This window comes from Mesoplodon mirus (genome assembly GCF_964341445.2).
Source record: "Mesoplodon mirus genome assembly, chromosome: 10".
Classification (NCBI taxonomy): Eukaryota; Metazoa; Chordata; class Mammalia; order Artiodactyla; family Ziphiidae; genus Mesoplodon; species Mesoplodon mirus.
The window spans coordinates 108,549,747-108,577,119 of record NC_138986.1 but is presented as its reverse complement, the minus strand read 5'-3'; the positions used below and the strand labels follow the sequence as shown (position 1 = coordinate 108,577,119).

General features: G+C 46.5%; 1 protein-coding gene across 1 annotated transcript in view; it reads right to left on the bottom strand.

Annotated features, from left to right (window-relative positions):
- Positions 1–13,163: 13,163 nt before the first annotated feature.
- LOC309811228 (protein FAM170A-like) overlaps positions 13,164–27,373 on the bottom strand; it is a gene marked incomplete at both ends in the record, with an annotated part of 87,882 nt that continues 73,672 nt past the window's right edge. The window contains one exon of the mRNA XM_082633814.1: positions 13,164–13,173. Coding sequence (XP_082489940.1) covers positions 13,164–13,173 — 10 coding nt within the window. The remainder of the gene's footprint in view (positions 13,174–27,373) is intronic.

The following is a 27,373-nucleotide window of genomic DNA, read 5'->3' as shown; positions in this document are numbered from 1 at the left end:
AATAATCCTGTTCTACCTGTGTGTATGTGACAAGTCTCTAATAGTTCAGAGAGCAAGTATCTGGTCTTAGAAAGACTGATCCAAGCTTGGATGTTTCTGGTGACAAGGCAAGGTCGTGAGTTTCAAGTTCACCTTTTATGGTTGAGGAGACAATAAGGTGGTCAGAAGGGAAATCATGGAGGAGACCTTGGCTTCATCCATTGTGCAGGCTTGCATATGTGGTTCTATGTAGATTGTGTTTCAAAGGTGGAGCTTGTTTACAACTATGAACATTCTCCGATGTGCTTTTTGGACCTTCATTCCCAGAGCGAGAGCAGTGCCGAGGCTCTAGAAATGCCATGGATATTCTGAGCTGTCAGTGGCATTTCCCCGGTACTGTTGCCTTGTGCCGCTCCTTGAAATGTCCAAAGGGATTATCATCTGTCTTGTGGCGGGTCCTAGCATTGTGAAAGGAAGCTGCTGCACCTGGCTCAGAGGATTTCGGATGTGGTGGGAGGAGTAGTAGTACTACGACTATAAATTGTATCACAGCATATCTATTCCATCTTGAGAGTGGGGTTGTGAGGTTATGAAGGGGGGCTTTTATTGTACTTTTATACATTGTACCCTTGAAACTAATTCAATTTTTTGAAATTAATTAATTTATTTTGGGCTGCATTGTGTCTTTATTGCTGCTAGCGGGTGTTCTCTAGTTGCAGTGAGCGGAGGCTACTCTTGGCTGTGGTGCACGTGCTTCTCATTGCAGTGGCTTCTCTTGTTGCGGAGCATGGGCTCTAGGCACGCAGGCTTCCGTAGTTGTGGCACGTGGGCTCAGTAGTTTTGACACACGGGCTCTAGAGCGCAGGCTCAGTAGTTGTGGTGCGCGGGCTTAGTTACTCCGTGGCACGTGGGATCTTCCCAGACCAGGGCTAGAACCCATGTCCCCTGCATTCGCAGGCATATTCTTAACCACTGCTCCACCACGGAAGCCCGATAATTCAGTTTTTTATAAAGAGAAGGTTCCTAATATTATTCCAATATTTTAAAAATATGTAGTTGGATAACACTATGAATAATTAACTGATATATTCTTTTATTATTTCTCTTTGCTCCCTGGATCTTTTTCCCCATCCAGTCAGCTAGGCACTGTGAGTTCACTGCATTAGGAAGGTAAAGACTCAGCAGAAATGAGGGAGAAAAAAAGAAAAGTCTCAGCTTTGGAATGTTCACAACGGAGGCCACAGTAGAAGAGGTGAGAATTGTGTGAACAAAAAATAAATGTCGTCTCAAATGCAAAAAAGTATTCTCTGCACTGGGAGGCAGGAGAGGGAGGGAGGGAAGGACTGAAGGAGAGAGATCAGTGTGGCCAGGGACATGGAGACTGTGCTTGAGGACGATATGCCCAGGAAGAGAATCAGAATCTGGAGAAGATTCAGCCTGCACGTGATCATTGCCTCCAGCCAGCACCCTCATCTCAGACGTTGGGAAATTCAGAGAGAGAGTGGGAGTACGTCAGGAGGGCCACACGCAGAGTCTGTGTGGCAGGGGTTGTGGCCGTTCCCTATTTGTGAGTAGTCCCCAGCAATTTGCAGGCCTCTTCTGGAAAATGCTGGCGGACGTCTCTAGTGCTTATGTGAAAGCTTGTTCACAAACCTTGAAAGATACAGATGTAGCTGACAGATAGATGCATAGATAGAAAAATGTCATTAAATCAAAGCTCCAGGAAAGGTTTGGAAAATGCCCTTTATTGCATAGGACGCTTCTATTGTCATGTGATGTTAGACTGAATGCCGGTCCCTTCATCCTCCTTCAGACCACGGCATTCTGTCTGCTACTCTCCCGAGGGTCCTTGCTTCTCCCTGGAAGGGATAAAACAAATGAGGTAGAACAGGAAGAGACAAGAAGCACTCCAAGCTCTGCTGGTCAGGGTTACCCTCCAGCATTGCCTTAATGCTCAGAGCCACACACACCACAGTGAGCTTTGCTCCAGATCAACTACCACGCAACGAAGGTTCTGGAACATTTCCATATCTCGGGGGACCTCATTTCCACGTGACTCTCTTTCCTATTCCCCTTTGTCACAGAAGGCTAGGTACAGTGGTCAGGGTGAGATCTCGGCTCAGGCCCAAGGCTCTCAGACCTCAAAGTTCTGGTCCTGCAAGGGCCCCTGTCCTCTCTTGAGACCACTCCTGGCTCTCTCTGCTGAGAAGGAGCTGCTGGCAGTACGTCCTCTAAGAGTTGAGGTCCATCGTGCAGACCCTGAGAAAACTCCTAGGAAAAGGCTCCACCTTCTTGTTTACGTCAACAGAGGTCAATGCCTTTGTTAGTGCTGGGTGTGTCCCATTTGATGCAACTGCAGAGCCATTAGGTAAACCAGCACATGTGTGCGGCCCCTTCCCTTAGACTCCTCTGGGCCCTCGTGACATAGGCTCAGAAGACTGCCAGCCTCAAGCCTTACCTCTTCCAAGGGACGGCCACACCGTCTTCCAGGATCTTCTGTCCCATGAATCTCAGTTGCTGTTTGGAACTCAAAGGAGAGAAAAGACCCTGCCTGCGGGGTCTCTTTGGGCTGGGGCCTTCCCCCGTGGGATGCTCTCCCTCATTCTCCTTTTCTTCTTGCTTCTCTTCATCCTCCTCCTCCTCCTCCTCCTCCTCCTCAGGGGTGCTCTCGGATTCCACATTGCTCATCCACTGGGCCATGTTGAGATGAAAGACACGGCAGCTGAAGCCCTGCAGGACGCCGCCCTTCACGTGCTGCTGAAGGATCTCCAAGGTGGGGAAGACCCGGCAGCAGGCCATGCACCCGAAGCCGGTCTCCATGGTCACCATCCAGTCCGGTGTCTTGGCCCTGGGTCTCTCCTCGACGGCAGGTGACCCTGATGGGCTGCCTGGCTCTGCCCTTTCCTCATACTCTTTCTCCTCCCCAGTGGGCTCACTGTCAGACAGGAGGCTTTCGGTGAACACATCAGAGGGGCAAGTGCCTACTGTGCACGCATCCTCAGGAAGGGTCACTTCTTCTATCGTCAGCTGCTTTTCAGGCAACTCCAAGGGTTTCTTTGTCTTCCAGGAGACAGCAACACCCTTGTCCACTTGTAGCTGCATGTAGTATATTTCCATGCCCCTTTCCTCTTTGTCTGGGTGCAGATAGTCCTTACAGGGTGAAGAGAGTGAGGAGGAGACACAGTGTGATGGGGGAGCGGTCTCCCCTTCTTCCTGAACGTGGGCTAGGGGTGCTGTAGGCCAGGCAGTGTCTCGAAATCTCCGCATTCCTGAAAAAGGAAATGAAAATCATAATAACATGCATGGGCCGTGCCGGAAGCTGAGGGAGCAGGTGTGGTAGACGACAGAGGGACATTTGCATGACGTAGCTATGTCGTGAGCTTGGTGTCTGTTGGCCGTAGGACGGAGTGGTGTATCTGGTGTCATCTGTGGGCTTATCATATGCGTGGGGGGGGATACTGGAGCGGTGTCTGTATACAGGGGTGTGGAGTATGGTGGTGAGGGCTGTAGTATGTGAGGGATGCGGCTGGATGCGTGTACGACGAGGAGTGTGAGTTTGGGAATATCGGTGGTGCATTCCTTGTGGAATGGGGCTGTGGTGCAGGAGAGTACTGTGGAGCACGTGCTTGGGGTTGATGTGCACTGAGAAGGGCTGTGCCTGGAGGGCGCGTGTATGTGTGAGCTGTGTGCACCTGAGCTGGATGGTCCTGCTCTCAGGCTGGAGGTGTATGATGCAGAACTCTGTCCTTCTCTGGAAGCAAAGGCAAAGACAAAGCCTACATTTTCCTCTGAAGATGCTTAATCTGGTCCCTCTTCCCTCCACCTCAAGCCCAGACCTTTCCGGCCCCTGCTCCTTGACTTCCCCACCATGGTAGTAGCAGTATTCACACACACACCCCCAGACTCAGCTGGCATCCACGCCCTCGGAACAGCTCAGCCATCCTGCCCAGGCTCCTCCACAGAGCCCTCATCACCTCTGATGACCCTGGATTTCCTCTCAGCCTCCCTGGGATCTGTGTGCCTCCTGCCTCACAGCCAAGCACCCCCTCACCTGAGGAGCCCCACGCCCTTACCAGCGTAGCTGAGCTTGCACAGAGTAGAAGTACAGAAGAAGTATTTAGAGGCAGAGGAGACCTCCCCTGCCCCTGGGCTGCAGCCTTGGGCCACCACAGTGGATCCAAGCCGAGGGGGATCCTCTTGTGACTTCGAGATTCCTGAGGGAGGAATGAAAGGCTCAGGGTGGGTTCATCAGTCCTCTGTCCACAGATATTTACTGAGTGTGTGACACGTGTCAGGTGCAGTGAATACACACAGTTGAGAGTGTGGTTCCCAGTGGATCCTCCAGGATTTAATTCCAATCAATACTTATTCTCTCACTGTCTAGTTGGTAATGTAGGCCTCGGTGGTGACTGTGAGTGTGTGGGAAGAGTGAGTGATGTGTATCAGTTAAGTCTGTGGTAAGTGTGGGGTTGGCATGGGGAGCACAGTGCAGACGTGTCTATCTGTGTCTGTGGCCTTTGTGTGCATGGTTTCTCTTCACAAGTCAGGAATTCTGGGACATGTAACTTTTCCTCATTACATGGTGTGGCTTGTATTTATGGTGCATGTTCATTCATTCATTCACCAAGATTCAGTAAGCAGCTACTCCTGTGTATCCGGCACTCTTCCATTGTTGTAGTCTTTGGTAACGCTGCACATTCTAGTAGGGGAAGACACACACTAAACAAAACTACAATAAATATATAATACATCAGCTGGTGGTAAGTATATAAGGGTTGCCAGACTTAGCGAACAAGAATACAAGGCACCCAGTTAAATTTCAGTTTCAGATAAACCCAGAATAATTTTTTAGTGTAAGTATTCCCATGCAGTATTTGGCCTGACTTAGTTTTAGTGTAAGTAGGGCCCATACAATATGTGGGACATACGGATACTGAAAAATTACTTGTTGTTTATCTGGAATTCAAATTGAACTGGATAGCCCATATTTTCTCTGGCAATCCTGACATGGGTTACTGAGACTGTGGTTTACTGTGGTTTGTACAAAGCGGGTCTGGCATTACTCAAGAATGTGTTATAAGTGTGGTGTGTATGACACGTGACTGGTTCTTATAGAGTTATTTAGAGATGGCTGAAGTTAGCTGTGTTTGTGCAAGAGTTGAGGAGATACATGTATATATAGTGTGTGTGTGTGTGTGTGTCCTATATATATAGTGTGTGTGTCTACATACATATCTCATCTCCAGCGTTTGGTGTTGGAGGAGAGGATTGTGATACAGGTGGGTTGTATGTGAACGTAGTATAGGAGGGATGCGTGTATATACCTCCATGTGCTGTGTGTGGCTTAATAAGGAAGTTATATGTGGGGTATGTGATATTTTTGCTGTATCAGAGTGCACATGGCTGTATGAGTTACTGTCTCATAAAACACCCCTAACAAGAATTCTGTATACACAGTTACGTACACCGAGTGTCAGCCAGGTCCAGGCAGGGTGACAAGAAATTTACCACGCAGACTTTATATCTGGTAAGCACTCTACCCTCATTCATCTCGCTCTTCTCTGCACTACCACACACACACACACACACACACACACACTCACACACCCACACACACACAGGAACATAGAGCAAAATATTCTGAATGGTCAAGGGCAGTCATTGCCTTCCCCAGCCTGTCCCAGCCACTGCCTGGAAATCTGCCTGCTGTCTAGAGCTCCATTCCCAGGGCCCATCCTACAGTCTCCAGGGCCCTGGGCCTGGTAGGAGCTACTGGGCTCTAATCTGGGGCAGAGGCCTCTAGCTGGAGCTCTGGGGTGACCACCCCTCTCCCAGGGCAAGCTACTCGCCTACATTTAATGCACGCAGGCACCACGTGGCCCGTGGCTCTCAGAGCTCCCCGCAGGACCCTGAGGACATTTCTCACCCCCGCTCACGCGGTCTCAGTCTCTGGAAATCCCTTCCCTTCCCTTGATCTCCTTTGGGAAATTCTGCCTGTTGAAGGAATAAATCCTCCTTGCTTTCAATATGACACCATCCCTAGACAAACAATCTTCTTTCAAAGTGCATTCCACTTGTCAAGATATTTTTCAACAGGGCCTTCAACTCATGGGGCTTCTCTTTCCACTTTGGTAAAAGAGGCCAAGCAACTCATGGGTCTCTCTCAGCATCCTTGCATCCTTCACATCCCCCACCTCATGTCCCCAGGGAAAGATCCAAGAGAATAAGAGAGAAATCGGGGACTGAGAAAAGCTGCATCTCTAGGTCTGTGCAAGCAGGATGCAGCCTGCTGTGAGTCCGACAAAGCTCCAGGCCCGGCTGCCCCAGGAGAGAGTCCTCAGACCAGCGGAGCTGACCTCCCATCTCCCAGGGGGCATCTGGCCATTCTGTGCCATCTCACACCACAGGGACCCTCCGGATAGATACGGCAGCATCAGTGAGACAAGGTCTCTCACTCCCTGCTTCACAGGTGACACGTTCTCAGTCCCCCGCTTCCTGGAGAAGCTTCAGTTTGGCAGAAACTCATGTGCCCCAGACAAGTTGCCCCCCACATACCTCCTCCGTTCTCGGCAGTTTCCTGGGACTCTTCATTTTCCAGATGTTTCCTCTTTTGTCGCCGTTCCATCGTACCAACTAGAAGTCTCCCTTAGAAGATGCCTCAAGAGATGTCCAACTCCTCCTCTTCCCTACAGGTTGGCCCTACTTGGCTCTTGGGCAATCCGTTGAAATGATTCAATACAAATAAAAATGGTCAAGTCTCCTAAATGGCTGAAAAACTTGTACCACTTAGTGAACCAGCAGTACTGCCTAGTGCTCACCAGGGCTGTTATGTCTGCAAAGTTGCCAGGCACACAGTGGAATTCTGTGACCTCAGTGATGACATCACAGCATTCGGTGGTTGAGCACAGTGTCTGCAGTAGCACAGGCCCCATTTTCAAGAACAATTCCTTTTTCCCAGCCGAAGCTTTCCCGTGAAATAGAAAGGTTCATACCATATCTATTATAAATTGTATCATACCATGTCTATTATGAAATTCACATTTTGATTGGAGATCTTTTAATGTCTTTTCTAGAGAGATTTAATATGAATATTTTAAATGGTCTCCAGTTTCCCTGTGGATTATTGACATTTTAAACTCTGCACTTCAATTTTCCCTCAATACGTGTAATTTTGTCACAGCTATTTCTGTACTTAAAGATGAGGAACTATATAATTGATTTCTTCATTTTTTCCCCATCTCTTTCCAAGGTACTGCATTTGATTGTGTCTTGCGACTGAGTGAAAAATGCTAGTCCTTGAGTCAGGACATTGGGCCCTTTACCAAGTAACGCAACCTATCTGGGCTTCAGCTTCTGTATGTGCGATCAAGAGGCTTGGACTAGCTGACTTTTCAAATGCTGTGTTTCTTTGATTCACTCTCACTTACTGATCTGCTCCTTAAGAAGAGGGTCTGTTCTCATAAAGTAACAACAGTCTTTTCCTAACCTTGGGTTGGGCGGAGTTTATCTGTTCGTACTCAGTTTGTTAGTTATATTGCCTTCTACGTATGCTTAGCTCTAAATAATTTATATGGCCCTTGTGACTATTTTTAGATCTTCTTTTTTTCTTATTTTCTTTTACAGTTTCTAATTTGTTATCGCCAGTGTAGAAGAGCCTGATTGACTTCTAAAATTTATTGATCTTGTATGTGTGTGCCTTGCTGAAACGTCTTATTAGTTCCTGCTAGTTTATCTGTGGGTTCTTTTGGGTCTCCTAGATAAATGAGCATATTAAATGTAAATAATGTGTTCTTTGGATAAAGTTTATTTTCTTGCATCTCTATGTATAGAAGCACTATGTTGAATTGATTTAAATATTTAAATATTACATACCTGTTATCAAAATCTAACATTCTTTATCTTATTTTCTTTCAATCAATATTATGTTTTCAAGATTTATCCACGTGAATCCATATAGATCTAGGTCTTTGATTTTTGACTGTTTGATATTTTTTGATCACATGCATATAGCATCATTTATTATCCATTCAAGCATTATTGGACAATTGGATTGTTTCCCTCCCTTCTCTAGAACAAACAACATTTCCTAGAATATCCCTGAAGATGTTTGACAGTCGAGAAGGGCCAGGCTGCCCGAAGGACTGCTACTTGCTTTTAGCCACCTTCCAACAGGCCGTCTCCAGCCAGCAATTTGAAGCACAGCTGAAATGAGAACTGCCCCAAATGTGAAGATCTTAGGAGCTTCCTAGAAGGTGGGAGGTTAATGATAGGCATCCTGCTGGGATCCCAGGGGAGTCTGAGCTGGCATGAAGCTCCTCTTCCTCCTCCACCTCTCAAGAGAAATGTGGAGGAAAGAAGACTTCAAAAACTGTGAGCAGGCAGAGGGAGAGATATTGGGGGCCGAAGCTGTAACTGAGGTCTTGGAGTGGGCTGTGAGCATGCAGAGCCTCTAGAGAGCCAGGCTCTGCCTTCTGAGGACTTCTCCCCTAAGGCTGCTCATAATTCACGTGATACCAGCCATATAGAGCCGACTTGGCCCACACTGTCACTGAAAGCCTTATCAGAATCTCTTCTTCTTCATACACTCTTGTGTCTGTTACTTGGTTATTGCCTTTGGTACTCCACTGATGTGAACCACAGTCGCCGGGGGATGGAGGACACTAGTGACCCATCTTGCTCTGTGGCCTCAGTCCACAGCTTGAGGGTAAGGGAAGAGGCCAAATGAAGGTTAAGTAGGAAAGATGGAGTTTGAAGAGAAGACCTGAGTTAAGGGTGTCTTCTCAAGTCCTGATGACTGAAATGTAGCTCCAGTACCTGAAGTCCTTCTTGTTCTCAAGGCTGACCGTGGAGCTGGGTGCACTCAGTGAAGGAACCGTATACACTTAGTATTTCCTTGCTTGCTCACACTTGCCCTCCTCTGATACACACTCTGCAAGACTGATCTTCCCCTGAAACATCTTTCCACCTGCTACTGTCATCTCATGAACATTTGCTTCCCCTTCCTAGTGTCCCCCTAGAATGCCATTGCAGCCAATTCATAATTTGATAATCATGCTTCTTACCATAGTCTCAGCAACTTCTGATAAATTTTATTCACTTTATTCCATAGTCTTCACCCATCAATAATCTTCCTTAACTTCCTAGCTGCAGGTTAACCCACTTGGAATCTTTTCTTTTTCTTTCTCTTCTTTGACAAATCCTTTCTATCTTTTAAGGTCTTTTTCTTGTCTCTCTACCATCCTGCCTTCCTGAACTTCTTTTTTTTCCGTTTAAGTAACCTTTCAATCTCCTTCCCCAGTTTCCTCATAAACATTGAGAGTTTATTCCTCACACGTTAGACAGAGGTTTATGAATGCCCAGGCATAACGGACTCAGAATGAGTTGGCACCCCAGAGGTACCTGTCTTGCTGGGGAGCCACAGGTGAAGGGCTGTCTGCTGGACACATGTTTGCATGGAGTCAGGCTGAGTGGCCTCAGGTTGTTTGCCCTGCACTTGTGTGTGTTTCTCCCTAGTTGGTTTCCTTGTCCAGCCACCTGTGACCTCCCTCCATCCAGCCCAGGGAATCCTTCTCATCACAGGGGTAGGATGTTTGTCTCATTTTCCATCACATCCTTTCCCCAAAGTTTGGTTGTGAGTTGTTCCCATTCCAAAGACCTTTCCTCTTTGAAGAGAAAAGAGAAAATCTTTTCTCTCCTTTCCTCTCACTTCACTTCTGCTCTATTATCTCCTCCGTCCAGAATGGCCCACTGACTCACATGGGTGTAGATCCGAAGATGGCAAGAACTGCCAGCAATTCTGAGATAATAATACGGATGGATCAGGAAAACTTGAAAACCTTTATCCCGCCACATTAAAAAAAATTGCACTTCCAGTGTATTCAGAGTCTCAGTGTAGAAACACAAATGATAGAGAAATTGAATGACACTCAAGTTTTTCTTTCCTCCTTTCCTGATTTATTCTAATCCTCCATGCTAACATGATGAACTATTTGTTAGGTAAAGTTTCAGACATTTTCTACCCATGCACACTTTTCTTCTTTTCACATAAGAGTGTGAACTAGGTCACTTTCAACATGCTGTGATTCTGTGATTCACTGTCTCCCACCAAGTCATCCACTGATAAAGTCATCTGTGTCACGGAGAACTATTTCCAATAGCTAATAGCCAATGTCTGTGGAGTGCTTACTCTGTGTCGGTTTCTTGTAACTACTTTACAGATCATTTGTACAACGTACCCATGGACCAGGTACAATTATGACCCCCCAGAGACAGATAAGTGCAGATAAGTACAAATAAATACAGAGGCCAAGTGACTTGCCCAAGACACTGGAGCAAATCAAAATCCGTGCCTCTGTAATCATTTTGCTCTATTGCCTCTGTCTGGGAGGCTTGATGATTTGGCAACTAAAACCTTAAATAGCATGTTCCATTTTTATATCTGTGACACAAGCGTGGGGCTGTGATATGGGGTAACTAACCTGACTACTTTTGAAAACCCTTATGCACCTGGATGAAAGTAAGCCAGGGACTGCAAGCTATAGATTTAAGGTTTCCTACCAACTTTTAAAAATAGCTTCTTGAATGCAATTTACGTAGTGTCAAGTCTAGGATGTAGTCCAAATAGTAACAGAAAAATGGAGATATGTAGAAAAATACTTAAAGTTGACAAGTATTGGGAGTGTAGTATTTTGGGGGCCAGTGTGTAGACCACAGGAAAACTTGCTGTTTCCATCCCAAAGGGAAGAGCCCAACGTTGCAACTGCCAAGGTCCCTGGGGCAGCAAGTGTGCTCACTGCTTAGTAAAGAAGCATCCTCAGTTTGATAGAATCATATGGGAGCCTTACATTTGGTTAGCAGTTCTACCTTCTTGATGTAATATATATATATGTATCTCCACAACTCTTGCACAAACACAGCTAACTTCAGCCATCGCTAAATACCTCTGTAAGAACCAGTAACGTGTCATACACACCACACTTGTAACACATTCTTGAGTAATGCCAGACCCGCTTTGTACAAACCACAGTAAACCACAGTCTCAGTATCCCATGTCAGGATTGCCAGAGAAAATATGGGCTATCCAGTTCAATTTGAATTCCAGATAAACAACAGGAAATTTTTCAGTATCCGTATGTCCCACATATTGTATGGGTCATAGTTATACTAAAACTAAGTAAGAACAAATACTGCATGGGAATACTTACACTAAAAAATTATCCTGGGTTTATCTGAAACTGAAATTTAACTGGGTGCCTTGTATTCTTGTTCGCTAAGTTTGGCAACCCTTATATACTTACCACCACCTGATGAATTATATATTTATTCTAGTTTTGTTTAGTGTGTGTCTTCCCCTACTAGAATGTGCAACGTTACCAAAGACTACAACAATGGAAGAGTGCCGGATACACAGGAGTAGCTGCTTACTGAATCTTGGTGAATGAATGAATGAACACGCACCATAAATACAAGCCACACCATGTAATGAGGAAAAGTTACATGTCCCAGAATTCCTGACTTGTGAACAGAAACCATGCACACAAAGGCCACAGACACAGATAGACACGTCTGCACTGTGCTCCCCATGCCAACCCCACACTTACCACAGACTTAACTGATACACATCACTCACTCTTCCCACACACTCACAGTCACCACCGAGGCCTACATTACCAACTAGACAGTGAGAGAATAAGTATTGATTGGAATTAAATCCTGGAGGATCCACTGGGAACCACACTCTCAACTGTGTGTGTTCACTGCACCTGACACGTGTCACACACTCAGTATATATCGGTGGACAGAGGACTGATGAACCCACCCTGAGCCTTTCATTCCTCCCTCAGGAATCTCGAAGTCACGAGAGGATCCCCCTCGGCTTGGATCCACTGTGGTGGCCCAAGGCTGCAGCCCAGGGGCAGGGGAGGTCTCCTCTGCCTCTAAATACTTCTTCTGTACTTCTACTCTGCGCAAGCTCAGCTACGCTGGTAAGGGCGCGGGGCTCCTCAGGTGAGGGGGTGCTTGGCTGTGAGGCAGGAGGCACACAGATCCCAGGGAGGCTGAGAGGAAATCCAGGGTCATCAGAGGTGATGAGGGCTCTGTGGAAGAGCCTGGGCAGGATGGCTGAGCTGTTCCGAGGGCATGGATGCCAGCTGAATGTGGGTGTCTGTGTGTGAATACTGCTACTACCATGGTGGGGAAGTCAAGGAGCAGGGGCCGGAAAGGTCTGGGCTTGAGGTGGAGGGAAGAGGGACCAGATTAAGCATCTTCAGAGGAAAATGTAGGCTTTGTCTTTGCCTTTGCTTCCAGAGAAGGACAGAGTTCTGCATCATACACCTTCAGCCTGAGAGCAGGACCATCCGGCTCAGGTGCACACAGCTCACACATACACGCGCCCTCCAGGCACAGCCCTTCTCAGTGCACATCAACCCCAAGCACGTGCTCCACAGTACTCTCCTGCACCACAGCCCCATTCCACAAGGAATGCACCACCGATATTCCCAAACTCACACTCCTCGTCGTACACGCATCCAGCCGCATCCCTCACATACTACAGCCCTCACCACCATACTCCACACCCCTGTATACAGACACCGCTACAGTATACCCCCCCCACGCACATGAAAAGCCCACTGATGACACCAGATACACCACTCCGTCCTACGGCCAACAGACACCAAGCTCACGACATAGCTATGTCGTGCCAATGTCCCTCTCTCGTCTACCACACCTGCTCCCTCAGCTTCCGGCATGGCCCATGCATGTTATTATGATTTTCATTTCCTTTTTCAGGAATCCGGAGATTTCATCGAGACACTGCCCAGCCTAGACCACCCCTAGCCCAGGATCAGGAAGAAGGAGAGACCGCTTCCCCATCACACTGTGTCTCCTCCTCACCCTCTTCACCCTGTAAGAACTATCTGCAACCAGACAAAGAGGAAAGGGGCATGAAAATATACTACATGCAGGTACAAGTGAACAAGGGTGTCGCTGTCTCCTGGAAGACAAAGAAACCCTTGGAGTTGCCTGAAAAGCAGCTGAGGATAGAAGAAGTGACCCTTCCTGAGGATGTGTGTGCAGTAGCCACTGACCCCTCTTCTGATGTGTCCACCGAAAGCCTCCTGTCTGACAGTGAGCCCACTGGGGAGGAGAAAGAGTATGAGGAAAGGGCAGACCCAGGCAGGCCATCAGGGCCACCTGCCGTCGAGGAGAGACCCAGCGTTAAGACAGTGGACTGGATGCTGACCATGGAGACCGGCTTCAGGTGCATGGCCTGCTGCCGGGTCTTCCCCACCTTGGAGATCCTCCAGCAGCACGTGAATTTCGGTGTCCTGCAGGGCTTCAGCTGCCGTGTCTTTCATCGCAACATGGCCCAGTGGATGGGCAATGTGGAATCCGAGAACACCCCTGAGGAGGAGGACGAGGAGGAGGAGGAGGACAACGAGGAGGAGGAGGAGGAGGAGGAGGAGGAGGAGGATGAAGAGAAGCAAGAAGAAAAGGAGAATGAGGGAGAGCAGCCCACGGGGGAAGGCCCCAGCCCAAAGAGACCCCGCAGGCAGGGTCTTTTCTCTCCTTTGAGTTCCAAACAGCAACTGAGATTCATGGGACAGAAGATCCTGGAAGATGGTGTGGCCGTCCCTTGGAAGAGGTAAGGCTTGAGGCTGGCAGTCTTCTGAGCCTATGTCACGAGGGCCCAGAGGAGTCTAAGGGAAGGGGCCGCACACATGTGCTGGTTGACCTAATGGCTCTGCAGTTGCATCAAATGGGACACACCCAGCACTAACAAAGGCATTGACCTCTGTTGACGTAAACAAGAAGGTGGAGCCTTTTCCTAGGAGTTTTCTCAGGGTCTGCACGATGGACCTCAACTCTTAGAGGACGTACTGCCAGCAGCTCCTTCTCGGCAGAGAGAGCCAGGAGTGGTCTCAAGAGAGGACAGGGGCCCTGGCAGGACCAGAACTTTGAGGTCTGAGAGCCTTGGGCCTGAGCCGAGATCTCACCCTGACCACTGGACCTAGCCTTCTGTGACAAAGGGGAATAGGAAAGAGAGTCACGTGGAAATGAGGTCCCCCGAGATATGGAAATGTTCCAGAACCTTCGTGGCGTGGTAGTTGATCTGGAGCCAAGCTCACTGTGGTGTGTGTGGCTCTGAGCATTAAGGCAATGCTGGAGGGTAACCCTGACCAGCAGAGCTTGGAGTGCTTCTTGTCTCTTCCTGTTCTACCTCATTTGCTTTATCCCTTCCAGGGAGAAGAAAGGACCCTCGGGAGAGTAGCAGACAGAATGCCGTGGTCTGAAGGAGGATGAAGGGACCGGCACTCAGTCTAACATCATATGACAATAGAAGCAACCTAAGCAATAAAGGGCATTTTCCAAACCTTTCCTGGAGCTTTGATTTAATGACATTTTTCTATCTATGCATCTATCTGTCAGCTACATCTGTATCCTTCAAGGTTTGTGAACAAGCTTTCACATAAGCACTAGAGACGTCCGCCAGCATTTTCCAGAAGAGGCCTGCAAATTGCTGGGGACTCCTCACAAATAGGGAACGGCCACAACCCCTGCCACACAGACTCTGCGCGTGGCCCTCCTGACGTACTCCCACTCTCTCTCTGAATTTCCCAACGTCTGAGATGAGGGTGCTGGCTGGAGGCAATGATCACGTGCAGGCTGAATCTTCTCCAGATTCTGATTCTCTTCCTGGGCATATCGTCCTCAAGCAGAGTCTCCATGTCCCTGGCCACACTGATCTCTCTCCTTCAGTCCTTCCCTCCCTCCCTCTCCTGCCTCCCAGTGCAGAGAATACTTTTTTGCATTTGAGACGACATTTATTTTTTGTTGACACAATTCTCACCTCTTCTACTGTGGCCTCCGTTGTGAACATTCCAAAGCTGTGACTTTTCTTTTTATCTCCCTCATTTCTGCTGTGTCTTTACCTTGCTAATGCAGTGAACTCAGAGTGCCTAGCTGCCTGGATGGGGAAAAAGATCCAGGGAGCAAAGAGAAATAATAAAAGAATATATCAGTTAATTTTTCATAGTGTTATCCAACTACATATTTTTAAAATTTTGGAATAATATTAGGAATCTTCTCTTTATAAAAAACTGAATTATCGGGCTTCCCTGGTGGGGCACTGGTTAAGAATATGCCTGCGAATGCAGGGGACATGGGTTCGAGCCCTGGTCTGGGAAGATCCCACGTGCCACGGAGTAACTAAGCCCGCACGTCACAACTACTGAGCCTGCGCTCTAGAGCACATTTGTCACAACTACTGAGCCCACGTGCCACAACTACGGAAGCCTGCGTGCCTAGAGCCCATGCTCCGCAACAAGAGAAGCCACTGCAATGAGAAGCCCGTGCACCACAGCCAAGAGTAGCCCCCACTCACTGCAACTAGAGAACGCCCGCTAGCAGCAACCAAGACCCAATGCAGCCCAAAATAAATTAATTAATTTCAAAAAATTGAATTAGTTTCAAGGGTACAATGTATAAAAGTACAATAAAGCCCCCCTTCATAACCCCCCAACCCCACTCTCAAGATGGAATAGATATGCTGTGATACAATTTATAGTCGTAGTACTACTACTCCTCCCACCACATCCGAAATCCTCTGAGCCAGGTGCAGCAACTACCTTTCACAATGCTAGGACCCGCCACAAGACAGATGATAATCCCTTTGGACATTTCAAGGAGCGGCACCAGGGGAACAGTACCTGGGAAATGCCACTGACAGCTCAGAATATCCATGGCATTTCTAGAGCCTCGGCACTGCTCACGCTCTGGGAATGAAGGTCCAAAAAGCACATCAGAGAATGTTCATAGTTGTAAACAAGCTCCACCTTTGAAACACAATCTACATAGAACCACATATACAAGCCTGCACAATGGATGAAGCCAAGGTCTCCTCCATGATTTCCCTTCTGACCACCTTATTGTCTCCTCAACCATAAAAGGTGAACTTGAAACTCAGGACCTTGCCTTGTCGCCAGAAACATCCAAGCTTGGATCAGTCTTTCTAAGACCAGATACTTGCTCTCTGAACTATTAGAGACTTGTCACATACACACAGGTAGAACAGGATTATTTCTATCTACCTGGGGACCTGGAGTCTTTCACATTGCTCCTGTTAAAACTCTCACAACAGCAAAACTTTACCTACAAAGGGTTCAAGCTATGACACTCCCAATTTCCACAAACCTCCTCAGCTCTTGTGAGTCACATGCAGCCAATTCTAGGAATTGGAAACATGGTTGTGAGGATGAAACTGACTTTGGGGCTCCCCTTGGATATGGTCTTCCAGACTTACCAAAAGGCCATTAAGAGGAAGGTTTACCCCACCTCAGGGAAACCCGAGGCAGTACTTGCAGTCAAGGGCTGGCCATGGCTTCTGAGCTACATCCAAAAAGAATTTCATACTGTACCTGGATCTGCTGAAGCCATTTCTGACTTTCCGAGAGCCAACATGTACCGCTCCTCAACTGCCTCCATTGTGGATCATCAGTAGGGCTGTCAGATTTAGTAAATAAAAGTACAGGATACCCATTTAAACTTGAACTTCACATGAATAATAAGTCATTATTTTTAGTATAAGTAGATCCTATGAACTATTTGGGGCATACTTATCTTAAAAATATACTTGTTGTTTTTCTGACATTCATATTTATCTAAACAGCCTATATTTTATCTGTCAACCCTACCCTTCAGAAATGATGGAGGCTCATAGAGATCCAGGAGACGCCTCAGCGCCTCCTCAGCTTTTATTTCTACGTCCTGGACAGCGAGCACGTACCTTCCACTCCCAGTCATTGGCTAGAATGGAGGATATTCTCTGTTTTAGAGCTTTTTCTACTTGTCATTGTTATTATCTTCCTTATTTTAAAGAGATGTTTATTTTCTCCCAAACTTAATAGCTCATCCAAAAGTATTTCAAAGTTCATTAGACAAGGGAAAAACAACATGGTTCTGAAAAGTGAAGGAAACCGCCTGGTGTTTAGTCAAGAAGTAGTAGGGAGATTGAAAAAGCCAAACTTAATAAGCAAATCTCTCCAAGGGTATTTTCAGAGCTTGATACCCTCCCACACCCTGGGCTTTTCATGTGCGTGGGGGGGGATACTGGAGCGGTGTCTGTATACAGGGCTGTGGAGTATGGTGGTGAGGGCTGTAGTATGTGAGGGATGCGGCTGGATGCGTGTACGACGAGGAGTGTGAGTTTGGGAATATCGGTGGTGCATTCCTTGTGGAATGGGGCTGTGGTGCAGGAGAGTACTGTGGAGCACGAGCTTGGGGTTGATGTGCACTGAGAAGGGCTGTGCCTGGAGGGCGCGTGTATGTGTGAGCTGTGTACACCTGAGCTGGATGGTCCTGCTCTCAGGCTGGAGGTGTATGATGCAGAACTCTGTCCTTCTCTGGAAGCAAAGGCAAAGACAAAGCCTACATTTTCCTCTGAAGATGCTTAATCTGGTCCCTCTTCCCTCCACCTCAAGCCCAGACCTTTCCGGCCCCTGCTCCTTGACTTCCCCACCATGGTAGTAGCAGTATTCACACACACACCCCCAGACTCAGCTGGCATCCACGCCCTCGGAACAGCTCAGCCATCCTGCCCAGGCTCCTCCACAGAGCCCTCATCACCTCTGATGACCCTGGATTTCCTCTCAGCTTCCCTGGGCTCTGTGTGCGTCCTGCCTCACAGCCAAGCATCCCCTCACCTGAGGAGCCCCGCGCCCTTACCAGCGTAGCTGAGCTTGCGCAGAGTAGAAGTACAGAAGAAGTATTTAGAGGCAGAGGAGACCTCCCCTGCCCCTGGGCTGCAGCCTTGGGCCACCACAGTGGATCCAAGCCGAGGGGGATCCTCTTGTGACTTCGAGATTCCTGAGGGAGGAATGAAAGGCTCAGGGTGGGTTCATCAGTCCTCTGTCCACAGATATTTACTGAGTGTGTGACACGTGTCAGGTGCAGTGGATACACACAGTTGAGAGTGTGGTTCCCAGTGGATCCTCCAGGATTTAATTCCAATCAATACTTATTCTCTCACTGTCTAGTTGGTAATGTAGGCCTCGGTGGTGACTGTGAGTGTGTGGGAAGAGTGAGTGATGTGTATCAGTTAAGTCTGTGGTAAGTGTGGGGTTGGCATGGGGAGCACAGTGCAGACGTGTCTATCTGTGTCTGTGGCCTTTGTGTGCATGGTTTCTGTTCACAAGTCAGGAATTCTGGGACATGTAACTTTTCCTCATTACATGGTGTGGCTTGTATTTATGGTGCGTGTTCATTCATTCATTCACCAAGATTCAGTAAGCAGCTACTCCTGTGTATCCGGCACTCTTCCATGGTTGTAGTCTTTGGTAACGCTGCACATTCTAGTAGGGGAAGACACACACTAAACAAAACTACAATAAATATATAATACATCAGCTGGTGGTAAGTATATAAGGGTTGCCAGACTTAGCGAACAAGAATACAAGGCACCCAGTTAAATTTCAGTTTCAGATAAACCCAGAATAATTTTTTAGTGTAAGTATTCCCATGCAGTATTTGGCCTGACTTAGTTTTAGTGTAAGTAGGGCCCATACAATATGTGGGACATACGGATACTGAAAAATTACTTGTTGTTTATCTGGAATTCAAATTGAACTGGATAGCCCATATTTTCTCTGGCAATCCTGACATGGGTTACTGAGACTGTGGTTTCCTGTGGTTTGTACAAAGCGGGTCTGGCATTACTCAAGAATGTGTTATAAGTGTGGTGTGTATGACACGTGACTGGTTCTTATAGAGGTATTTAGAGATGGCTGAAGTTAGCTGTGTTTGTGCAAGAGTTGAGGAGATACATGTATATATAGTGTGTGTGTGTGTGTGTCCTATATATATAGTGTGTGTGTCTATATACATATCTCATCTCCAGCGTTTGGTGTTGGAGGAGAGGATTGTGATACAGGTGGGTTGTATGAGAACGTAGTATAGGAGGGATGCGTGTATATACCTCCATGTGCTGTGTGTGGTTTAATAAGGAAGTTATATGTGGGGTGTGTGATATTTTTGCTGTATCAGAGTGTACATGGGTGTATGAGTTACTGTCTCATAAAACACCCCTAACAAGAATTCTGTATACACTCCTAGGTACGCCGAGTGTCAGCCAGCTCCAGGCAGGGTGACAAGAACTTTACCACACAGATGTTATATCTGGTAAGCACTCTACCCCCATTCATCTCGCTCTTCTCTGCACTACCACACACACACACACACACACACAGACACACACACACACTCACACACCCACACACACACAGGAACATAGAGCAAAATATTCTGAATTGTCAGGGGCAGTCATTGCCTTCCCCATCCTGTCCCAGCCACTGCCTGGAAATCTGCCTGCTGTCTAGAGCTCCATTCCCAGGGCCCATCCTACAGTCTCCAGGGCCCTGGGCCTGGTAGGAGCTACTGGGCTCTAATCTGGGGCAGAGGCCTCTAGCTGGAGCTCTGGGGTGACCACCCCTCTCCCAGGGCAAGCTACTCGCCTATATTTAATGCACGCAGGCACCACGTGGCCCGTGGCTCTCAGAGCTACCCACAGGACCCTGAGGCCATTTCTCACCCCCGCTCACGTGATCTCAGTCTCTGGAAATCCCTTCCCTTCCCTTGATCTCCTTTGGGAAATTCTTCCTGTTGAAGGAATAAATCCTCCTTGCTTTCAATATGACACCATCCCTAGACAAACAATCTTCTTTCAAAGTACATTCCACTTGTCAAGATATTTTTCAACAGGGCCTTCAACTCATGGGGCTTCTCTTTCCACTTTGGTAAAAGAGGCCAAGCAACTCATGGGTCTCTCTCAGCATCCCTGCATCCTTCACATCCCCCACCTCATGTCCCCAGGGAAAGATCCAAGAGAATAAGAGAGAAATCGGGGACTGAGAAAACCTGCACCTCTAGGTCTGTGCAAGCAGGATGCAGCCTGCTGTGAGTCGGACAAATCTCCAGGCCCGGCTGCCCCAGGAGAGAGTCCTCAGACCAGCGGAGCTGACCCCCCATCTCCCAGGGGGCATCTGGCCGTTCTGTGCCGTCTCACACCACAGGGGCCCTCCAGATAGATACGGCAGCATCAGTGAGACATGGTCTCTCGCTCCCTGCTTCACAGGTGACACGTTCTCAGTCCCCCGCTTCCTAGAGAAGCTTCAGTTTGGCAGAAACCCTTATGCCCCAGACAACTTGCCCCCCACATACCTCCTCCATTCTCGGCAGTTTCCTGGGACTCTTCATTTTCCAGATGTTTCCTCTTTTGTCGCCGTTCCATCGTACCAACTAGAAGTCTCCCTTAGAAGATGCCTCAAGAGATGTCCAACTCCTCCTCTTCCCTACAGGTTGGCCCTTCTTGGCTCTTGGGCAATCCGTTGAAATGATTCAATACAAATAAAAATGGTCAAGTCTCCTAAATGGCTGAAAATCTTGTACCACTTAGTGAACCAGCAGTACTGCCTAGTGCTCACCAGGGCTGTTATGTTTGCAAGGTTGCCAGGCGCACAGTGGAATTCTGTGACCTCAGTGCTGACATCAGAGCATTCGGTGGACCTAGGTTGAGCACAGTGTCTGCAGTAGCACAGGCCCCATTTTCAAGAACAATTCCTTTTTCCCAGCCGAACCTTTCCCGTGAAAGGGAAAGGTTCATACCATATCTATTATAAATTGTATCATACCATGTCTATTATAAAATTCACATTTTGATTGGAGATCTTTTAATGTCTTTTCTAGAGAGATTTAATATGAATATTTTAAATGGTCTCCAGTTTCCCTGTGGATTATTGACATTTTAAACTCTGCACTTCAATTTTCCCTCAATACGTGTAATTTTGTCACGGCTCTTTCTGTACTTAAAGATGAGGAACTATATAATTGATTTCTTCATTTTTTCCCCATCTCTTTCCAAGGTACTGCATTTGATTGTGTCTTGCGACTGAGTGAAAAATGCTAGTCCTTGAGTCAGGACTTTGGGCCCTTTAGCAAGTAACTCAACCTATCTGGGCTTCAGCTTCTGTATGTGCGATCAAGAGGCTTGGACTAGCTGACTTTTCAAATGCTGTGTTTCTTTGATTCACTCTCACTTACTGATCTGCTCCTTAAGAAGAGGGTCTGTTCTCATAAAGTAACAACAGTCTTTTCCTAACCTTGGGTTGGGCGGAGTTTAACTGTTCGTACTCAGTTTGTTAGTTATATTGCCTTCTACGTATGTTTAGCTCTAAATAATTTATATGGCTCTTGTGACTATTTTTAGATCTTCTTTTTTTCTTATTTTCTTTTACAGTTTCTAATTTGTTATTGCCAGTGTAGAGGAGCCCGATTGATTTTTAAAATTTATTGATCTTGTATGTGTGTGCCTTGTTGAACCGTCTTATTAGTTCCTGCTACTTTATCTGTGGATTCTTTTGGGTCTCCTAGATAAATGAGCATATTAAATGTAAATAATGTGTTCTTTGGATAAAGTTTATTTTCCTGCATCTATATATATAGAAGCAATATGTTGAATTGATTTAAATATTTAAATACTTACATACCTGTTATCACAATCTAACATTCTTTATCTTATCTTCTTTCAATCAATATTATGTTTTCAAGATTTATCCACGTGAATCCATATAGATCTAGGTCTTTGATTTTGACTGCTTAATATTATTTGATCACATGCATATAGCATCATTTATTTTCCATTCAAGCATTATTGGACAATTGGATTGTTTCCCTCCCTTCTCTAGAACAAACAACATTTCCTAGAATATCCCTGAAGATGTCTGACAGTCGAGAAGGGCCAGGCTGCCCGAAGGATTGCTACTTGCTTTTAGCCACCTTCCAACAGGCCGTCTCCAGCCAGCAATTTGAAGCACAGCTGAAATGAGAACTGCCCCAAATGTGAAGATCTTAGGAGCTTCCTAGAAGGTGGGAGGTTAATGATAGGCATCCTGCTGGGATCCCAGGGGAGTCTGAGCTGGCCTGAAGCTCATCTTCCTCCTCCACCTCTCAAGAGAAATGTGGAGGAAAGGAGACTTCAAAAACTGTGAGCAGGCAGAGGGAGAGATATTGGGGGCCGAAGCTGTAACTGAGGTCTTGGAGTGGGCTGTGAGCATGAAGAGCCTCTAGAGAGCCAGGCTCTGCCTTCTGAGGACTTCTCCCCTAAGGCTGCTCATAATTCACGTGATACCAGCCATACAGAGCCGACTTGGCCCACACTGTCACAGAAAGCCTTATCAGAATCTCTTCTTCTTCATACACCCTTGTGTCTGTTACTTGGTTATTGCCTTTGGTACTCCACTGATGTGAACCACAGTCGCCAGGGGATGGAGGACACTAGTGACCCATCTTGCTCTGTGGCCTCAGTCCACAGCTTGAGGGTAAGGGAAGAGGCCAAATGAAGGTCAAGAAGGAAAGATGGAGTTTGAAGAGAAGACCTGAGTTAAGGGTGTCTTCTCAAGTCCGGATGACTGAAATGTAGCTCCAGTACCTGAAGTCCTGCTTGTTCTCAAGCCTGACCGCGTGGCTGGGTGCACTCAGTGAAGGAACCATATACACTTAGTATTTCCTTGCTTGCTCACACTTGCCCTCCTCTGATACACCCTCTGCAAGACTGATCTTCCCCTGAAACAACTTTCCACCTGCCACTGTCATCTCATGAACATTTGCTTCCCCTTCCTAGTGTCCCCCTAGAATGCCATTGCTGCCAAATCATAATTTGATAATCATGCTGCTTATCATATTCTCAGCAACTTCTGATAAATTTTATTCACTTTATTCCATAGTCTTCACCCATCAATAATCTTCCTTAACTTCCTAGCTGCAGGTTAACCCATTCGGAATCATTTCTTTTTCTTTCTCTTCTTTGACAAATCCTTTCTATCTTTTAAGGTCTTTTTCTTGTCTCTCTACCATCCTGCCTTCCTGAACTTCTTTTTTTTCCGTTTAAGTAACCTTTCAATCTCCTTCCCCAATTTCCTCATAAACATTGAGAGTTTATTCCTCACACGTTAGACAGCGGTTTATGAATGGGCAGGCATAATGGACTCAGAATGAGTTGGCAACCCCGAGGTACCTGTCTTGCTGGGGAGCCAAGGGTGAAGGGCTGTCTGCTGGACACATGTTTGCATGGAGTCAGGCTGAGTGGCTTCACGCTGTTTGCTCTGCACTTGTGTGTGTTTCTCCCTAGTTGGTTTCCTTGTCCAGCCACCTGTGACCTCCCTCCATCCAGCCCAGGGAATCCTTCTCATCACAGGGGTAGGATGTTTGTCTCATTTTCCATCACATCCTTTCCCCAAAGTTTGGTTGTGAGTTGTTCCCATTCCAAAGACCTTTCCTCTTTGAAGAGAAAAGAGAAAATCTTGTCTCTCCTTTCCTCTCACTTCACTTCTGCTCTATTATCTCCTCCGTCCAGAATGGCCCACTGACTCACATGGGTGAAGATCCGAAGATGGCAAGAACCGCCAGCAATTCTGAGATAATAATACGGATGGATCAGGAAAACTTGAAAACCTTTATCCCGCCACATTAAAAAAAATTGCACTTCCAGTGTATTCAGAGTCTCAGTGTAGAAACACAAGTGATAGAGAAATTGAATGACACTCAAGTTTTCTTTCCTCCTTTCCTGATTTATTCTAATCCTCCATGCTAACATGATGAACTATTTGTTAGGTAAAGTTTCAGACATTTTCTACCCATGCACACTTTTCTTCTTTTCACATAAGAGTGTGAACTAGGTCACTTTCAACATGCTGTGATTCTGTGATTCACTGTCTCCCACCGAGTCATCCACTGATAAAGTCATCTGTTTCACGGAGAACTATTTCCAATAGCTAATAGCCAATGTCTGTGGAGTGCTTACTCTGTGTCGGTTTCTTGTAACTACTTTACAGATCATTTGTACAACGTACCCATGGACCAGGTACAATTATGACCCCCAAGTGACAGATAAGAGCAGATAAGTACAAATAAATACAGAGGCCAAGTGACTTGCCCAAGACACTGGAGCAAATCAAAATCCATGCCTCTGTAATCATTTTGCTCTATTGCCTCTGTCTGGGAGGCTTGATGATTTGGCAACTAAAACCTTAAATATCATGTTCCATTTTTATATCTGTGACACAAGCGTGGGGCTGTGATATGGGGTAACTAACCTGACTACTTTTGAAAACCCTTATGCACCTGGATGAAAGTAAGCCAGGGACTGCAAGCTATAGATTTAAGGTTTCCTACCAACTTTTAAAAATAGCTTCTTAAATGCAATTTACGTAGTGTCAAGTCTAGGATGTAGTCCAAATAGTAACAGAAAAATGGAGATATGTAGAAAAATACTTAAAGTTGACAAGTATTGGGAGTGTAGTATTTTGGGGGCCAGTGTGTAGACCACAGGAAAACTTGCTGTTTCCATCCCAAAGGGAAGAGCCCTACGTTGCAACTGCCAAGGTCCCTGGGGCAGCAAGTGTGCTCACTGCTTAGTAAAGAAGCATCCTCAGTTTGATAGAATCATATGGGAGCCTTACATTTGGTTAGCAGTTCTACATTCTTGATGTAATAATATTTTCAGGGTGTGGGAGGGTATCAAGCTCTGAAAATACCCTTGGAGAGATTTGCTTATTAAGTTTGGCTTTTTCAATCTCCCTACTACTTCTTGACTAAACACCAGGCGGTTTCCTTCACTTTTCAGAACCATGTTGTTTTTCCCTTGTCTAATGAACTTTGAAATACTTTTGGATGAGATATTAAGTTTGGGAGAAAATAAACATCTCTTTAAAATAAGGAAGATAATAACAATGACAAGTAGACAAAGCTCTAAAACAGAGAATATCCTCCATTCTAGCCAATGACTGGGAGTGGAAGGTGCGTGCTCGCTGTCCACGACGTAGAAATAAAAGCTGAGGAGGCGCTGAGGCGTCTCCTGGATCTCTATGAGCCTCCATCATTTCTGAAGGGTAGGGTTGACAGATAAAATAGAGGCTGTTTAGTTAAATATGAATGTCAGAAAAACAACAAGTATATTTTTAAGATAAGTATGCCCCAAATAGTTCATAGGATCTACTTATACTAAAAATAATGACTTATTATTCATGTGAAGTTCAAGTTTAACTGGGTATCCTGTACTTTTATTTACTAAATCTGACAGCCCTACTGATGATCCACAATGGAGGCAGTTGAGGAGCGGTACATGCTGGCTCTCGGACAGTCAGAAATGGCTTCAGCAGATCCAGGTACAGTATGAAATTCTTTTTGGATGTAGCTCAGAAGCCATGGCCAGCCCTTGACTGCAAGTACTGCCTCGGGTTTCCCTGAGGTGGGGTAAACCGTCCTCTGAATGGCCTTTTGGTAAGTCTGGAAGACCATATCCAAGGGGAGCCCCAAAGTCAGTTTCATCCTCACAACCATGTTTCCAATTCCTGGAATTGGCTGCATGTGACTCACAAGAGCTGAGGAGGTTTGTGGAAATTGGGAGTGTCATAGCTTGAACCCTTTGTAGGTAAAGTTTTGCTGTTGTGAGAGTTTTAACAGGAGCAATGTGAAAGACTCCAGGTCCCCAGGTAGATAGAAATAATCCTGTTCTACCTGTGTGTATGTGACAAGTCTCTAATAGTTCAGAGAGCAAGTATCTGGTCTTAGAAAGACTGATCCAAGCTTGGATGTTTCTGGTGACAAGGCAAGGTCCTGAGTTTCAAGTTCACCTTTTATGGTTGAGGAGACAATAAGGTGGTCAGAAGGGAAATCATGGAGGAGACCTTGGCTTCATCCATTATGCAGGCTTGTTTATGTGGTTCTATGTAGATTGTGTTTCAAAGGTGGAGCTTGTTTACAACTATGAACATTCTCCGATGTGCTTTTTGGACCTTCATTCCCAGAGCGTGAGCAGTGCCGAGGCTCTAGAAATGCCATGGATATTCTGAGCTGTCAGTGGCATTTCCCAGGTACTGTTCCCCTGGTGCCGCTCCTTGAAATGTCCAAAGGGATTATCATCTGTCTTGTGGCGGGTCCTAGCATTGTGAAAGGAAGCTGCTGCACCTGGCTCAGAGGATTTCGGATGTGGTGGGAGGAGTAGTAGTACTACGACTATAAATTGTATCACAGCATATCTATTCCATCTTGAGAGTGGGGTTGGGGGGTTATGAAGGGGGGCTTTTATTGTACTTTTATACATTGTACCCTTGAAACTAATTCAATTTTTTTAAATTAATTAATTTATTTTGGGCTGCATTGGGTCTTTGTTGCTGCTAGCGGGCGTTCTCTAGTTGCAGTGAGCGGGGGCTACTCTTGGCTGTGGTGCACGTGCTTCTCATTGCAGTGGCTTCTGTGTTGCGGAGCATGGGCTCTAGGCACGCAGGCTTCCGTAGTCTTGGCACGTGGGCTCGGTTGATGTGGCACACGGGCTCTAGAGCGCAGGCTCTGTAATTGTGGCGCGCGGGCTTAGTTACTCCGTGGCACGTGGGATCTTCCCAGACCAGGGCTCGAACCCATGTTCCCTGCATTCGCAGGCATATTCTTAACTACTGCTCCACAAGGGCAGCCCAATAATTCAGTTTTTTATAAAGAGAAGATTCGTAATATTATTCCAAAATTTTAAATATATGTAGTTGGATAACACTATGAAAAATTAACTGATATATTCTTTTATTATTTCTCTTTGCTCCCTGGATTTTTTTTCCTCATCCAGTCAGCTAGGCACTGTGAGCTCACTGCATTAGGAAGGTAAAGACTCAGCAGAAATGAGGGAGAAAAAAAGAAAATTCTCAGCTTTGGAATGTTCACAACGGAGGCCACAGTAAAACAGTTGAGAATTCTGTGAACAAAAAATAAATGTCGTCTCAAATGCAAAAAAGTATTCTCTGCACTGGGAGGCAGGAGAGGGAGCGAGGGAAGGACTGAAGGAGAGAGATCAGTGTGGCCAGGGACATGGAAACTGTGCTTGAGGACGATAGGCCCAGGAAGAGAATCAGAATCTGGAGAAGGTTCAGCCTGCACGTGATCATTGCCTCCAGCCAGCACCCTCATCTCAGACGTTGGGAAATTCAGAGAGAGAGTGGGAGTACGTCAGGAGGGCCACACGCAGAGTCTGTGTGGCAGGGGTTGTGGCCGTTCCCTATTTGTGAGGAGTCCCCAGCAATTTGCAGGCCTCTTCTGGAAAATGCTGGCGGACGTCTCTAGTGCTTATGTGAAAGCCTGTTCACAAACCTTGAACGATACAGATGTAGCTGACAGATAGATGCATAGATAGAAAAATGTCATTAAATCAAAGCTCCAGGAAAGGTTTGGAAAATGCCCTTTATTGCATAGGACGCTTCTATTGTCATATGATGTTAGACTGAGTGCCGGTCCCTTCATCCTCCTTCAGACCACGGCATTCTGTCTGCTACTCTCCCGAGGGTCCTTTCTTCTCCCTGGA